A 16893-nucleotide genomic window follows, 5' to 3' on the forward strand; every position below is an offset into this window, starting at 1 on the left:
TCCTCAGAAAGGCCCTCTGTGTTGCCCTTGCACCAGCTGTATTTTGCTCCCTCATTATCCTTGCTCATAATTTTCAGTTATTTTCCTTCATAGAGATTAGTACAATTTTAATTAAACATTTGTGTGTATTTATTTAATGTCATCCCCTCCTAACTAGACTGCAAGCTTCCTGGGTATAGGGGCCTGTCTATCTTGCTCACAGCTGTGTCCCCAGTGTCTCTGGCATGTAGCGGCTGCTCAGGGGAGGTGTGCTGAGTGATGAACTGGAGACAGACTGCTCAGTCCTCTGGGAAATTAGAGGCTGCTGTTGTCCCCGGAGCCAGGAAAGCAGCCCTCTTCTTAGTGGAAGGTTGGTACTGTCTGCCCTTGGCCTCCTGGGAGTAACTGGACAGGGGATGAACTGACAGACATCTTGCTGTACTCGTCCTTTCTGGACTCAGCCTCCAGAGGAATAAACTCTCCGTAGACTGCTGCCTGGAGTTGGCTGAGGCTCTAGCTGGTAACTCTGACCAGGGGCTGCAGGGCTGAGAGTCCACTCCTTCTCCTGAGTGCTCAGGCCTCAGGACACCAGGCAAGCTGGGAGCCTCGGCCCCATCCCTGCACTCCTCGTCCCTCTTCCTGGAATGGCCAGGCCTGCAATCAGTCTTCCTGCCCTCTGCATCTGTCATGTAGCTGTACCTGGGGATCTGGGCTCCATGTTCAGGGCTCAGGATGAGTCCAAAGCCCGCAGTATGTATGTGGATTGTTAGAGATTTTCTGCGAATGTTGGGCTGGAAGGTTGTTAACAAGGAGGGATCCTGTTGTATTTCTGAACAAAGAGTTTGGATGACTCCTGAGGGTCTGAGCAGCCCCAGCAAGAGGATGCAGGCCTGAGGCCAACAGGACAGTCAAGCTCAATCTGTTTGTTGGGAATTTTCATCTTCGGTAAGCAACATGGGAACAGAAAATAGAACAGATTTATTCCACCATGGCCCCTGAGGAGGTTGTCCTAAGGCCTGTATCCCTGAGGCACCTGGCTTTGTTCTTTTTGAGGTCTTGTTGGTCAGTGTTTTCTTTGGTTCTCTGAGTGATATAGACTGAATTTTTGTGTGCTTCTAAATTTTATATGCTGAAACTACTCCCCAGCCTAATGGTATTTTTGGGAGGTGATTAGGTCATGAGGATGAAGCTTTCATGGATGGGATTAGTGCTCTTACAAAAGAGACCCCAGAGAGCTTCCTCATCCCTTTCACCATGTGAGGACACAACTGTCTATGAACCAAGAAGCGGGCCCTTGCCGGACACTAAATCTGCTGCCTTAATCTTGGACTTCCAGGCTCCAGAGCTTTGAGAAATGTCTGTTGATTATAAGCCACCTAGATTGTGGTACTCTTTTACAGCAGCCTGAATTGACTAAGACACAGATACTCACAACTTTCTTATAATTCTTTCTTTTGCTTTAGTTAAAACCAGGTTGGTTCCTCTGTTTGCATCTAGAGAACTCTGATACAAGTGTTTTCCCATTATATAAATATTCTAAAGAACATGATTTCTTAAATGGCCATATGTGTTGGCCACTTATTTGACTGATTTCATGTTGTGTTGTGCTTTCCTGTCCATAGTATTCCTAATTCCCATCAATATCTCCTTTGTTTCCATATCTGATCTGTTATTTTCTGAGTGATATACTGAGGAACACAGCAGAAGAAAGGAAACTAGAGTAACTCTTCTTCACAGGAAGCACATTGTTTCTGACAGATTGGTCTTTTTTGTTCCATTGTCCATTCATTCTTTTTTTCTTTAATTTTTAACTCATTTTCGGTGTCGGAAGGATCTTATGGGTTGTCTGGGGCAGAAATGAACAATTGGTTTAATCTTGGCTTCCCACTTCAATTAATTGTTGGAGTTACTTGAGTGTTGTGCTGCATGTAGACTCAGTAGGAAAAGTGTGTCATAATTAATTATTTATGTTTAACATGGCTCTGGAAAGTGGAAGTCTGGATATATGCACCACATATCTGTTATTCCTGATCGAATACAACTTCCCACCTAATATGAAAAGTCTCTAGTCTATAATTTTCTCTGAGATGGTTTCTGCTTAGGCAGTCATTGAAACAGCTCATGTCATGTTTGGATTTCTCATTTGTTATTAAGTTCTTCCCTGGTAGTATAGTGCATGGTAAGAAGCTGGACTGATTTAGAGAACCTGAAGCTTATTCTGACTCTGCCACTAATTATGTAATTCTAGGAGGTAACAATCTTCTGGGGCCTCAGTTTTCCACCTGAGAAATGAAAAACTTGAAGTGAATAACCACAAAGTCTCCTTTTAGCTTTAAGATCCCATTATTCATGAGTCAATATCTGCCTCTCAGTGACATGTTCTACTGGCCTCAGTTACTCAACCTGGTTTACATGAGAGCCTTTAAATATATTAGGACCTATGGCCTTCTAAGTTGTTTGTTTGAGGCAAAACATGACCAGTTTCTTTAATCATTTCTCATATGATAAGATTTCTAGACTTTTCACCATTCTGGTCATTCTTTTCTGGACGCTTGAGTTTTCCAGTGTCTCCTTGGAAGTGTGGCTCCCAGAGCTGGACCCAGGCCAGTCAAGCAGTAGGAGTGTCCCCACTACTCAGCCATGTGCTCAGCTGGCCCTCCAGAGAGATGGGACCATGAAGCAGTACACAGCCCGAGGGGAGGCACCCACTGAGACCGTATCTGATTGGAGATGTGATATTTTAGAGGCCTTTCTTCAGGCTGCATGCAGAACAGATGCAGGAGGGAGGGAGATGGTGCTGATAAACAGAACAAGTACTACTTAGTAAATGTGGAAGGAAGACCTGCCAGAGATATCATTAATGTTTGCAGTCACTGTTTTTATTTTCTTTCATTTTTAAAATATCTATCTATCTATCTATCTATCTATCTATCTATCTATCTATCTATCTATCTATCTATTTAATTGAAGAAATGTTTTATTTAAATCTCCCCTGCTCCGTACACCTCCTCCTTTCTCCCTCACCCCTATCCTCTGGTAACCACTAGTCCATTGTCTATGTCCATGTGTCTCTGTTTGTTTGTCCTGTTCATTTGTTGCTTTTAGATTTATATCCCACATATAAGCGATATCTTGTGATTTTCAACTTTTTCTGTCTGGAGTATTTCGCTTTTAGTATGATTATTTCAAGGTCCATCCATGTTGTTGCAAATGGCAGTATTTCATCTCTTTTTATGTGCAGCTGCTGTTTTTAAACAAGGCATTGGGTGCTCCTGTCTCTATTGATGAAAAAAATGCCCTTCTAATTCTTTTCTTTTGCTATGCCCCCTCTCCATTCTTTGACATCATGTCACATGACCCCTTTGCCCCAGCAGTTCTTGTATCTGTCCTTTGCACAGAAGGACAGGTACAGAGGATCTTGCTTAAGGGAAATAGAGTGAAAACAAGGAAAAGCAAAAGCAGATTTGGAGAGGATTTTGGTCTGACCATGAATCTACTAGAAATAATGGTGCAAATGTCATCATGGGAAGAACCTGAGACCCCCCACAGATGGGGTTGTGGGGGGGGAGGCACTCTTCTGGCCACCCTCACCCCAGGGAAGGGGTATTCTGAAGACCACAAGGTTCCATGTACTGTGGCCCCAGGCCATCGCTCTGACCCAATCCTTACACTCTCACTCCCTTATTTATTTTATTTTATTTATTTATTTTCAATTGACTTAACATTGCTTAATAACATTACATAAATTTTAGGTGTACACCATTATAATTCAATATCTATATACTCTATTGTATTCTCACCACCAAAAGTCTGGTTTCCATCCATCACCATATATTCGATTCCTTTACTCATCTCACTTTTCTCCCATCCCCTCTGGTAACCACCAATCGGTTGTCTGTATCTATGAGTTTGTTTTTTGTGTTGTTTTGTTCGTTTGTTTGTTACATTTTGTTTTAAACAAAAAGCCAACCAACAGAATGGGAGAAAATATTTGCAAATGATATTTCTGATCAGGGGTTAATATTCAAAATATATAAAGAACTCAAACAACTCAAAAAAACCAAACGACTCAATTGAAAAATGGGCAAAGAATCTGTATAGACATTTTCCCTGAGAGGACATAGAGGTGGCCAGCAGGCATGTGAAAAGATGCTTAACATCAGTAATTATTAGGGAAATGCAAATCAAAACCACAATGAGATACCACCTCATACCTGTTAGAATGGTTATTATCAATAAGACAAGAAATAACAAATGTTGGCTAGCTAGGATGTGGAGAAAGAGAACTCTCATACACTGCTGGTGGGATTGTGAATTAGGGCAGCCACTATGGAAAGCAGTTCGGAGGTTTCTCAAAAAGTTAAGAACAGAGCCACCATATGACCCAGCAATTCCACTCCTGGGTATTTATCTGAAGAGTATGGGAACACTAACTCTAAAAGATACACATATCCCAATGTTCATTGCAGTATTACTTATAATAGGCAAGAAGATATGGAAACAACTTAAGTATCCATCGATAGACAAGTGGATAAAGAAAATGTGGTACATATGTACGATGGAATACTGCTCAGCCATAAAAAATGATGAAATATTGCTATTCACAACAATGTGGATGGATTTCAAGGATATTATGCTAAGTGAAATAACTCAGAAAAGGACAAAATTCATATGATTTCATGCATATGTGGAATATAAAACAAAATAGTAATAAATTAACAAAAATAAACTCATTTCTTTGTTTTGACCCAGCCACCCTGGCCTGCACTCTAGTCTTCATAAACACCAGTCATGTTCTCAATCTTTTACATTTTCTGGTCCCTGGAACACTCTGCCGAGACGCTACATGGCTCACTCTGTTTCACTGGGTTTCTGTTCTGATGTCACCTCATCAGGAGATGTTCTCTGATCGCCTTTTCTAAAATGAACCCCTCTTTCCCAACACATCATTCTCTAGCCTTTTACTCTGCTTATCTTTCTTAATAGAACCTATCAAAAACTGGCCTATACCAACTTGCTTATCTATTATCTAGAATATAAACTCTACGAAGGAAGGTCATTGCTTTGTTCACTGCTGATTCCTTAGTGCCTTGAAGTGTACCCAGAACATGCTGGACCCTCAATCAATACTTGTTCTTTTGTGACTTTTAAAGCATCAATACCAATGCTTGTTAACAAAATATTGTTCTCACAGAGCACTTTTAATTTTTCAGTGGAGGGTTAATTAGTTCACTAGTTGGCAAATGAGTCATTGGGGATGGGAACATCAATTTATGCACCACACTACAAAACTACTGTCTAAATGAGGTCACTATGAGTTACTTTGTGAAGGGAGAACTGTGAGGCCCACTCCAGCCAGAACTGCTCTGATTTGAGTGGGACCCTGGGGCATGGAGTATGTGTGTATGTGTTTCTCCCATACAACCACCATGGCCCATTGCTAGAACCTGGGCTTTCTCTTTCACATCACTTTAGGGACTGAGGCCAGTTTTGCATATTCACTGACCAAGCATGGGGAATGTCTCTAGGTGTCAGGTGGGGGCAATACAAACTGACAGGTTGGGTGGCCATATATATGTTCAGGTAGACTTGAGGGAAGCTGATGGGAGAGAAGCAGGTGCAAGAAAGGCATGAGCATTAGGCAAAACCAGGTGACCAGCAAGGGACCTCTGAGCAAAGCCAGAGAAATTCTGGGACTGGTCAAGTAGAGGAGTGGTGATATGAATCTGGAGGTCATTTGGGTTGACCATTTGTCCAAGGTGAAACGACTGCCCAGGAACTGGGGAGAAGAGGGAAGATCATTGGAAAGAACTGACATCCTTGGTGGAGTGATTGAAGCCACCCTGGGAAAATACTTTAAAACTTACTCCTGTTTATTCAATGCTTACTTCCTCTCTACTATCAAAGCTTGAGTGAGGTCCCAGAAAACAGCCAATTACAACTGGGAGGGAGTAACTATGAATATTATCATCTACTAATCCCTAAGTATAAATTTAACTCATCAAGTTTTTTCCAGTGACAATACTCCACACTGGTGGCTTAAGCAATAGAGATTTATTTTCTTACAGTTCTAGAGGCTAGAAGTTCAAGATCGAGTGTCAGCAAGTTTGGTTTCTCCCGAAGCCTCTCTTCTTGGCTTATAAGTGGCTTCCTTTTCTCTGTGTTTTTCCATGGCCATTTCACTGTGTGTGCGTGCATCCCTTGTGTCTTTCCTTCTTCTTATAAGGACACCAAGCATATTGGATTAGGGCCCCATCTCAATGACCTCATTTAAACTTTATTATCTCTTTAAAGGTCCTATCTCCAAATAGTTACATTCTGAGATATTGGGGGATAGGTCTTCAACATATGAATTTTGAGGGGACAAATTCAGTCCATAACAATACTTCATAAACAGTGGTAGAGAGTGAATGCCCTGGATAATCATTGTCCTTGTGGGTCCTGGAGAATGTCTAGTGTGCTTTAGGGAACATCCTCATAGGCCTATCTTGCCCAGAGCAGAGCCAGGACATGCAGTGAGGGGAGAGGGGAGGGAACAGATGTGGAAGATCATGCTGGTGTTTTCTGTCTTTCCAGTGAGTTGGCTGCACAGGATGCTCCTGGGAAGTGAGATGGAGTCTCATGGGAGGTACGAGGACCATGATCATTTTCAGGCACCAGCTATGTCCCAGACCATCATAGGCCTGGGCAGTGGAGTTCCTCATGATCCAGGTGTCGGTTTTTCTCCTCCCTCATGGCAGACCCTACACCAGAGTGTTCTCTGTCTCTGTAGCCATTTCATCAGCACGGACATCCTTCTTCTTTTTCCCTGACAAGGAGATCAGAAAGAAGGTTACCCCTCCAATGTTTGGAATCTTAGCATCCTTGGCCTGGCCCAAGGCCTCTGAATCCTAATTGTCCTGGCCCAAGGTCATTTCAGGAAAAAAAATCCCACATTTTTCCCCTGGTTTTCCAAGACCCTGGAAAAGGAGACACTTCAAGAACAGAATCTTCCTAATGTCTAGACTTCCTCTTCAACTATGCTATACATTTAGCTGTAGAAGGTATAGAAAGTTAGAGCTAGGATGGGCACAATTAAATGACTGGCAGGAAGCCACATGGCAGAGCAAGGGCCAGCCTCTGGACTCACTGTGTGAAGTCTTTCCTCTATCCCAGATAGTTGGGTTCTTTCTGTCCCTTCTCAGTGATCAAAGCCACTCATTTCTGAGCCTTGAAAACATTAGACTGAGATTAAAAAGTCAGTCACATAGGACCACATAGTGCATTGTCCAAAATAGATAGTATACAGATAGAAAGTAGATAAGTGGCTACCTAGCGTTAGAGGGGAAGTGATTAGGGAATGATGGCTAAGGGGTTTGGGGGTTTCTTTTGGGAGGTAATGAAAATGTTCTAAAATTGATTGTGGTGATGGATGCATAACTCTGTGAATACAATAAAAGCCACTGAATTGAACATTTTAAATGTATAAATTGTATGGTATGTGAATTTTAGTTCAATAACGCTGTTAAAACAAAAATGATACTCTTTTCCTGGCTTCTACTTTCTTATCATGAATACTGGGGACTGTCTGGGGCAACAGGGCTGCTGGGTGGGGTGTGATCTTCTCTGTTCTCCCTGTTCCCTCAGGGAAAAAATATACAGGAGCCAGTCATCTACTCCAGCTCCATGCTGAGTGGCTGCTTGCCTTCTAGGAAAACCCACCCATATAAGGTCACATGCTTCCTTTTCCTTGCTGACCCACTCTCTTCACCCTGGTGCCAGCAAGCCTAGACATCCTGGGATGAACATGACCATGAAGTCAGGGTATTTCTTTCAGGGACAGGGAATCATGAGGGCAGAGGTAGGGCTGATGGATGTAGTGCTCAGAACCTGGCTGTACTCTGAGTTTCTTCTTCCCTTTTGTTTTTGAGAAGGAGGCCCTAACAGCTTCTGGCCAGAAAGGCACTTTGCTCAGAGGGCATTTTCTAGGTATAAAGGGGTTGGGATTCAACTAGGCTTTCACTCAGCAAACGTTTATTGATACCAGCTATGTTCCAGGAACCACCATTAGGTGCCCAGTGGTGACTGAGTCTTTTCCTTTAAAGGGCTGAGAATTCAGTGAGCGAGAAAGTGCAGTGAGTGTTATGAGTGGGGTAAGCAATGAATATTAAAAGTAGGACACTAATGCAGCTTGTGCATGGGGCAGAAGGTCAGGAAAGCTTCCTGGAGCAGGCACACCTTGAAGATTGTATAGAAGATAACAAAATAAAGGAGTTGGATGGTAAATCATGGGAAGTGTGTTCAGCAGGAAGCATGAAGTGTGCAAAGAAATAAAAATGTATGTAAGAGAATGGTCCATTCGAAGAACTGCAAGAGAAACTTCAAGTAGTTCAGTCTCATTAGAGGCCAGAATATAAGACAAATAGGGCCAGGATGTAAGGAGAGCAGACTATCTGAAGACAAATGGGAGGAAGCCCAAACTCTGTCCTCCTCTCCAGTAGATCCAGCTCCTCCACCCACCTCCAGCACCTGCAGGACTCCCACCTGCGCAGAGGCCCCAGTGCCAGGCAGAGAGGAGACCAGCCAGGATCAGGAGCAGCGAGACAGGTACCACCACCAGAAGTACATCTTTGTAGGAGGCCTTCCCTGGTGCAGGACAAAGAGAGGCAGGGTCAGAGGTGGACCTGATGCTTCGCCATCCGACGTTGACCCCTGACCCTTGGCGTACCTGCCTCATGATGGCAGCTCTCCCATGGGGTGACTGTAGTCAAGTCCCAACTGACAGGGTTGGAGACAATGCAGGAATAGGCCACGCCCTGGTCTCTTGGTCCCAGTGAAAGCCTCAGCACCTGTCCATCCATGAAGAGGCCATGTGGCTCGATACCAAAGTCAACAGTTCCCTCCCGTCGCCAGCTATAGGTTATGTCACTGATGTTGGGGACCCAACAGGACAGGAGTGCCTGGCAGGTCTTGGGGTGCTGAGCATCCCTTGATAGAGCGATGAACACTTGTACCATGGGCCTGGGTACTGCATCTGGGCAAGAATAGTAGAGCAGGTGTGGATTACAAGGATGCTGGGTGGGGCTCACAGCTCTGGCTCTGCGATCCATGCACAGTTAAAAGTCACCTCTGACTAGGCTGCTCTTGCTCCAAAACTCTGTCTGGCTTCCCATTGCTCACAGGAAATAAGCTAAATTCTTTAGTCTGGTATCCTTGATGTTAACCTCTCTAGCTGTCCCTTCTGCTGGTCCTCCCTACCTATCCTAATTAATTTCCAGTTCTCTCTAACATGTCATGCTCTTCCATGCTTTTAAATGGCTCAACTGCAAATATACCTTTTACTTCTCATCCTCCTAGAGAACTCCTGGGCTTAGCTTGGACACATTGCTTGCCATCCTGATTGTGAAGTCTTCCCTGATACCTTAGGTATGGTTCTGAGCTCTCCAAGCACTCTGTCTGTTCCTTATCATAGCACTTTATAGTCAGAAAGACAATGAGTTTTTCTTAAGTCAGGCAAGAAAACATACACATTCCTGGACTTTTGAAGCTTAGATTTGGTGAGGAAGACAGATATTGACAAGTAATTATGAATAATTAAAAAAATAATTACAATGGTGCAAAATGCTGTGAAGGAGGTGACCAAGGTATAGGGGCTATGTCTTGTTATCTCCATAACCCTCACTCTCTAGGTGCTCGCTACCTGGGCCATTGAACAAATTAGTGTCCTGATGTCTGGACCATGGCTCCTCTTTCCTATATAGGTTGATGAATAAATCCTGAGTTTCAGTGGCAATGGGGACCAGCGGGAGAACATTCTGGTGACAACAAGAGGGCTCAGTGTCTGACAGCATTCTAAAGTCAAGCAGAGTAAAACCTCATTAACGTCAATTCAACCTGCTGGGATTTATGATATGAAAAAAAAAACAAAAAGATTTTCTGGGCACACTAATAATATAAACAAAGATTATAGGGGGGAATGTTTACACTACTTAAGAGGACAAGCTGCTTCCAAACACTGATGGACGGACGTAGTAGAAACACCCATTGACATTTCTAGTACCTGGTTTGCTAATTCAAATCCTTCTTATCTATTGTCAAAGCGGAGCTCCTAAGGATGGCTGTCTGGCAGCTTTATGAAATTAGTTGTAATCACGCTATGTATTTGGAAGCAATAAAAGAGCAATTTCCTTAAAATCTGTAATTCAGATGCAGATAACAAGGCATTTTAGAGCTCAGTGGCGTGGGTGCTGCATGTATTATCACATTTAATGTCCTCATTTTACATGCGCGGTAGCTGAAACTAAGAAAAAGGGAGAGGCTACAGTACTGCCTGTATGATTGTACAGGTTATCCACTACACAAGGCATTGGCTAAGGTGGTAACAGGTGAGGCTGGAGGTTCTGAAATTCAACCAACACTCTGCTTGCAAAGGTGTACAGCTGGTTCATGGATGTGTGCATCCAGAAGGAGACTCATGTAATTGCACATCAGCAATTGGTCTCTGATACAGCCACGAAGTCAGAGGCCTGAGATTTCTGGAATCCAGTCTTCCAGCCCCTGGGCCTCAGGACGCCTTTCCAGGGCTTTGTGGGGGAGGGTGGGGCAGAGAGCCAGTGTCAGACACACTTACCATACACCTTGAGCTGCAGGATCTGGGTCCAGGCCCGACCTCCCGTGTCTACCAGCAACACAGAGAAGTTGCCGCTGTCTCCAGACTCCAGTGGCCGGAGCTCCAGACTCAGGTTGCTGTGCAGCAGGGTTCGGCCCAGGAAACGGGAGTGGTACAGAGTCTCCAGGGAGCCCCGGAAAGATGTGGCCAGGAGCTCCTCTAATGGCCAGAGAGATCTCCAGATGGCCTCTCGGACTTGGAAGCTGGGGGGGTGCTCTGCCACTAGTAGTACGGAGCCCCCTACCTGTCCCTGCACTTGGGCACCAATATCCGCAATGGGAAGTAGTGCTGCAAGAACAGAGCATAGTCACTCTGCCTGCCCTAAGCTCCTTGTTTCTCTCCTGTACACAGCTGAGCTGCCATGGAGCATATTAGGGCCCCTGTTCCCACACTCCCTCCACTCAGGTTGAGGGTACATACACTGTAGCAGGGGCTGAGAATAAAACAATAAGAAAGATAATTTGGTACCTGTGCTCATGGAGCTCACATGAAAAGCCAGACTCTTAAGCAAATAATTAAAATATACTAAGTACCATGTAAAAGGGAAAAAGGGTGCCTAGGAGAACATGACCTTAACTGGCTTTGATGGGCTTTGAGAAGAAATGGTTAAGCTGAGGCCCAAAGGAGGAATGGGATCAGCCAGGCCAAGCAGAGGACTGCCTGAAGCAGGATGGAAAGTGTTACAGGCACAGGGAATAGCGTGTATAAAGGCCTGAAGGATGAAAGAGAGTGATCCGTGGGGAACCGAAAGTAGTTATCTGTAGGCGGAGTAAGAAATTGCATTGCAAAATGGTGTTGGGAAAACTGGAAGGCCACCTGCAAAAGAATGAAGCTAGACTGTTGTCAATCACCACACACCAAAATTAACTCAAAATGGATTATGGACCCAAATATAAGACCTGAAACAATAAAATGCATAGATGAAAACAGGAACTAAACTCAAGGACCTTGGACTTAAAGAGGATTTTATGAATTTGACCTCAAAGGCAAGAGAAGTAAAAGCTAAAATAAATGAATGGGACTACATCAAACTAAAAAGCTTCTGCTTAGCAAACAAACAAACAAACAACAAACAAAAACAAACAAACCAAAAAACCATCAACAAGGTAAAGAGACAACCATCTGAATGGGAAAATTTATTGCAAGCAATGCCTTTGATAAGGGTTACTATCCAAAATATACAAAGAACTCATAAAACTCAATAACAACAAAAAAAACAAACGATCCAATCAAAAAATGGGCAGAGGACCTGAACAGACACTTCTCCCTAGAGGACATACAAATAGCCTACAAACATATGAAAAGATGCTCATCATTGCTAGCTATTAGGGAAATGCAAATCAAAACCACAATGAGATACCATCTCACACCTGTTAAAATAGCTATAATCAACAGGATAAGTAATAACAAATGCTGGAGAGGATGTGGATGAAAAAGAACCCTCATACACTGCTGGTGGGACTGCAAATTGATACAGTCACTATGGAAAACAGTATGGAGGTTCCTCAAAAAACTAAGAATTGATCTACCATATGATCCAGCAATCCCTCTACTGGGTATTTATCCCAAAGACTTGAAAACCCATATCTGAAAATATATTTGCACAGCGATGTTCATAGCAGCATTATTCCGGTGGGCAGGACATAGAAGCAAGTGAAATGTCCTACAATAGATGATTGGCTAAAGAAGCTGTGGTACATATATACAATGGAATATTACTCAGCCATAAGAAGAGATGAAATACTGCCATTTGCGACAGCATGGATGGACCTCGAGATAATCATGCTAAGCGAAATGAGCCATACAGAAAAAGTTGAAAATCACGTGGTTTCACTTATATGTGCAATATAAACCTAAAATCAATAAATGAACAGGACAAACAGAGACTCATGGACATGGATTATAGACTAGTGGTTGCCAGAGGATAGGGGTTGTGGGGAGGAGGAGGGAGGCAGACAGGGTAAAGAGAGTCAAATATAGGGAGGTAAGGGGAGGGCGAAGTGGGTAAAGGGGATCAAATATATGGTAGCTGAAGGAAACTGGACTTTGGGTGGTAAACACACAATCGAATATACAGATGTCAAATTATAATGTACACCTGAAAATTAAATAATTGTATTAACCAATGTTACCCTAATAAACTTAATTAAAAAAAAAAAAGAAAGAAATTGCATTGCAAAGTTGGAGGGATCATGCAGGGCCCTGAAAGTACATTGGACGGTTGGCTTTATCCTTAGAGCAATGGGTGCCCTCGGATAGGTTTTAAGTAGGTGAGTAACGCAGTTAGATGTGTATTAGACTGATCACTCCGGCAGAGGGGCAGAGGATGCTTCGTAGGTGGGGCAAGACTGAGATTGCGTCTATTAATCCAAAGGACAGTGATGGAAACTTGTATTGAGGGGGAGCAACTGGGATGGGAGAGGTGGCAGGAACCGAGAGAGATTAAAATGTGTGATCAGTGTGATCCGGTAACAGATTGGATCTGATGAGTGAAGGAGAAAGGAGTCAAGGATATAGCTCCCAGGTCCTTGGGACCCACTGGGTGCCATTCCCTGTGATCTAGAACAGGAGAAGAAACAGAATTTGGGGATGGGGGAGATGGCAGGATGCTGGGTTTTACTGGGAACATACTGAGTTTGAGATGTGTGCGTGATGTGTGCATCGTTGAAGCATCAAGTCCTGTGACCTCCCATCCACGTCTGCAGATTACACACTCATCCTCCATGTTCCCGCAGAGGCATGGGATCCCCACTATGAATGCCTTATCTCTATTGTTATTGCCTATTGACGAGTCCGCGTCTCCCACTAGACTTCGAGTTCCTCTTTTCATCTTTGCACTCCCAGTGCCCATCAAGGTTCAGGAGAATATAGGAGAAGCTCAGTAAATTTTACTGAATGAATGGCAGAATTTACTGGCTTTCCTTGTGCCTGGCACAGTGGTGGGTGCAGAGCAGGGGGGTGCAGAGCAGAATAAGAGCAGACCAAGTGCTGGAGTTTGGTTAAGGAGATGTGTTCTGGATGGTTACTTGGCCAGCCACCAGTGACTCCAGCCCCTCGTCTGCCTCACTGCCCTCCCCAGCCCAAATCATCTTAGGCCTGACTGGATGGCTTCAGGGTAAATGCAGAGAGGAGATATAACAGAGAGAGGAAAGAACACTGGGTGTCAGTCAAGACTCCTAGGTTCTATCCTACCTTGCTCTGCCCAGAATAAGCTAAATGGCCTTCAGCATTCACCCACCCTCTCTGGACTTGTGATGTCCCATCTGTAAAACAAGGACATTCACCATTCAGTTGCACTCATCTCATTTACTGGTAAGAACTCCTTGGAAAAATTATTTTTACCTCCCATGTCCAAGGATTTGAAAGATTTGTGAACCAAATAGATTCTCTCTTTTTTTTTTTTTGAAGGACTTTCTTTACATATTTAGAAATGTCAAAATCTGCAGAGCCTTTGGAGCCCTTGAGGCCAGGGACCCGGGCAAGACAATGGACAAAGTTATCTCAAAGTTCCTGTGAGTCTGATGTAAACAAAGTTGCTTTCTCTTTGCCACACCCCATGACTCCTATGCCCTGGCTTTGAAGTACTGACCCATGTCACACTGAGCACTTGTTCACCAAGGAAGGGAAGTCAGGTACCAGACAGGATGGAGGGATTGCTCAGTGCTGAAGAGACCCGACAGGTCTGCATCCCATCACACCATTATCGCCACCCCATGTCCACATGTGCTACATTTAATTTGTTCTCTCCTCTCATCCCCACTCAGCATCCACCTCCCCTTAGACTTCAGGAAGGGCCTCAGCTTTCCCACAAGCTGCTGGAAAAAGTCCTCAGAGTAAGAGCCCTGCACTGCCCTGCCCATTCCTTCTCTCCCAAACTGTATTTAGAATTTCCTTTGGTTTAATACTGCCAGACCCTTACCATTATCACATTATCTCTTTCCAAACCACTGGTACCACCAGCTTCAATTTTAACTGTCCTGGGCCACCAAACAGCTCGAGTGTCATGGACATGGATGCTCCCAGTGCTGCCGCCTCCTTCTACCCAGGACTCTGAATCTCTTTGCCTCTACCTAGCTTTCAAGGTTGTCCCCAAATTGCTTGAGTCTTTCCTACCTCTCCTCAGCCACTTGGGATGGGGGATTCTGCTAAGATGCCTGGTGAGGAGCAGCTGGCAGGGGGGGTTTGGCTCTCTGAGGACAGGCTACTCTCCTGTCCCGCTTACCTGCCCAGAGAAGCAGACTCCACAGGTACCGTGCGGCCATCCTTCTCCAGAGAGGCAGGCTAACTCTCTCAACAACCCAAATTCAGAATATCCCTGGTCAAGTGAATGCACGGAAGGAGCTGTGGTCCTTCTGGAAAGTCCCATGTCCTGAAGGAAGAAACTTGACTCAGAACAAGATGCCCCAAAAGTGAAAATATCCAGAGTAAAGTGGAAGTTGGCTGCAGGCCTCGCTGGGCTTTTTCAGGAACTGTTTCTTGTAAGTCAGCCTCTTTCACAGTGCCTTTGGTTGGCCATGCAATTGCAAGCAACAAGCGCCCCGACACAAGCCCACAACCTCCCCTCTTCTCTCGCCAGGCCTCCCACCCTGCCCCAAGCTGTCTGCCTTTCTGGGTGCAGCCACAGAGAGCCCTCTAATCTGCCATTCCCATCGTCATTTCTCCTCTGCTTAAAAATCCTTCCTGGCCTCCTGCTGCCCTCAGGCTAAAGATTAAACTCTTGATTTAGCAGACAGCTCTCCTAAGTCCCACTCCAGCCTTCTTCTCCAGGCTGGTCTCCCATGTCCCTTTTGGTCTGCAGCCATACCAAGCCAGAACCATCTCCTCTCACAACTACCAATTTCACACTTGTAGGCGTTGCACTTGTTCCTCCACCAGGCATGCTGGTCCATTTGTCCTTTCAGACTTGGCAGGGCCGTGTAGCCAGCCAGGATCCCAGCAGAGTGAGGAACCTCCTCTTCTTAGTGCATTGTTTTCTAAGTTTTCTGTCTCCACAGGCTGTTGGCCGGCAAGGTCTGCTATTCATTTCTGCGCTCCTCTTGGTTCTGGGCACATCACGGATGTCTAATCAACATTTATTAAATGAGCACATGAATTCTAGACATACTTATGTACTTTGCTCCCTGGAAGCCCGAAGACTCTTCTTTGAGGGGATCACGTGATTGCCCTGTGAGAGATGGGGAATTTGAAAACCAGCGTGAGGATAGCAGCTCTCAGAGGTCTTGAGATTCAAGAGTGTGGTCCATTTTGCCACAGTCACCCTTGCTCACCCTGTTTCTCTTCACACTTTGAGTAACTTGGTTTGTTAAGTCAGGGAGAAGATGAAGAAAATTCCCGTGTGTCCCTAGTGTAGCTTGCAGTGTCTAGTCCTGCACTGTTTCTGACCTGTCTTCAAACTGGGTGCTCTGCTCTGGACCGAGCTGAGAACCAGGCAGACACAGTGGGGTGAGCAGAAGGGTTCTGCAATGGGGATCCTCCCCTCCAGGACCCACAACCACATTGTGGAAACAAGATCTGTTGGAGAAGTGAAAGCCAATGGCAGGAAGGCACAGCTCTGTGCCTATTGCAGCACAGGCTGTCCATGCTGCTGGAGGGCATGGGGAAGAGGTCTCTGGAGATGTGGGCAGGAAACGCTTCTTTAAGATGGCATTTAAACTGCACTTTGAAAATGGGCACTATTCGATTAAGCCGATAAAATGGTTGGGGGTTGGCTCTGAGTATGAGAGGAGAGCTGCGTGTGTAAGGTTTGGCAGTGGGAAGTCCCAAGTGGGCTCTAGGGACGATGAAGGACCATGGGGAAGAATCTTCCAGGACTGAAGTGGTTGAGAATGCAGAGGGAGGTTGGGAGTCAGATTCCAGAGGCCTCGAATATTAGGTTAAATATTAGGCTTTTATTCTGGAAACCAGTGGCTCTCGGCCTTATGGAATACTTGGAGTCTCAGGGATTCTGGATCACCGGGGCTGGGAGGGAGCCCAGGGGTTAGTAGTTTAACAAGCTCTCCACTCCAGCTGATTCTAAAGCTGGTGGGGCTGAGGGAAGGCTCTGAGCAGCACTGCTTGAAGGGAGGGGACTGTTGCCCATTTTAAGCTGGAGCTACCTGGCTGGTGGGAGGTTGGGTGAGAAAGAAGAGGCAGGGAAGCCTGGGAGCAGCTGTCGTGATGGTCCTGACTGAAAAAGGAGGGGACTCTCTAGAGAGAAAGGGGAAGAGCAGGAGTTCTGACAGAAGCTGCCTGGCTCTGGGGCAGAGAGGCCAAGGGAGGGCAATCAT

General features: G+C 45.0%; 1 protein-coding gene across 2 annotated transcripts; it reads right to left on the reverse strand.

Moving 5' to 3' along the window:
- Positions 1 to 6061: 6061 nt before the first annotated feature.
- SLAMF8 (SLAM family member 8) lies at positions 6062 to 15125 on the reverse strand. Of its 2 annotated transcripts, none has more exons than XM_039840010.1 (5): positions 14850 to 15125; positions 10589 to 10915; positions 8687 to 8992; positions 8479 to 8604; positions 6062 to 6787 (listed from the first exon to the last, which is right to left on the reverse strand). In XM_039840010.1, exons 1-5 carry the CDS (start codon positions 14887 to 14889, stop codon positions 6723 to 6725), a joined length of 864 nt encoding a protein of 287 aa, XP_039695944.1. In that variant the 5' UTR covers positions 14890 to 15125; the 3' UTR covers positions 6062 to 6722. The 2 variants fall into 2 exon arrangements, with proteins under 2 accessions (XP_039695944.1, XP_039695945.1); XM_039840011.1 differs by having other exon boundaries at positions 8503 to 8604; positions 14850 to 15122.
- Between the last annotated feature and the right edge of the window lie 1768 nt (positions 15126 to 16893).

Source organism: Pteropus medius, unplaced genomic scaffold (genome assembly GCF_902729225.1).
Source record: "Pteropus medius unplaced genomic scaffold, Ma_sr-lr_union100, whole genome shotgun sequence".
In the NCBI taxonomy this organism is placed as follows: domain Eukaryota; kingdom Metazoa; phylum Chordata; class Mammalia; order Chiroptera; family Pteropodidae; genus Pteropus; species Pteropus medius.

Bases quoted from the DNA above. Each gene is read 5' to 3' on its own strand.
- SLAMF8 (XM_039840010.1), bottom strand. From the start codon at position 14,889: ATGGCCGCACGGTACCTGTGGAGTCTGCTTCTCTGGGCAG. The intron at 10,916-14,849 runs GTAAGCGGGACA...CTGTTCTTGCAG, and splicing joins GAGTCTGCTTCTCTGGGCAG to CACTACTTCCCATTGCGGAT. The intron at 8,993-10,588 runs GTAAGTGTGTCT...ATTCTTGCCCAG, and splicing joins CCTGCAGCTCAAGGTGTATG to ATGCAGTACCCAGGCCCATG.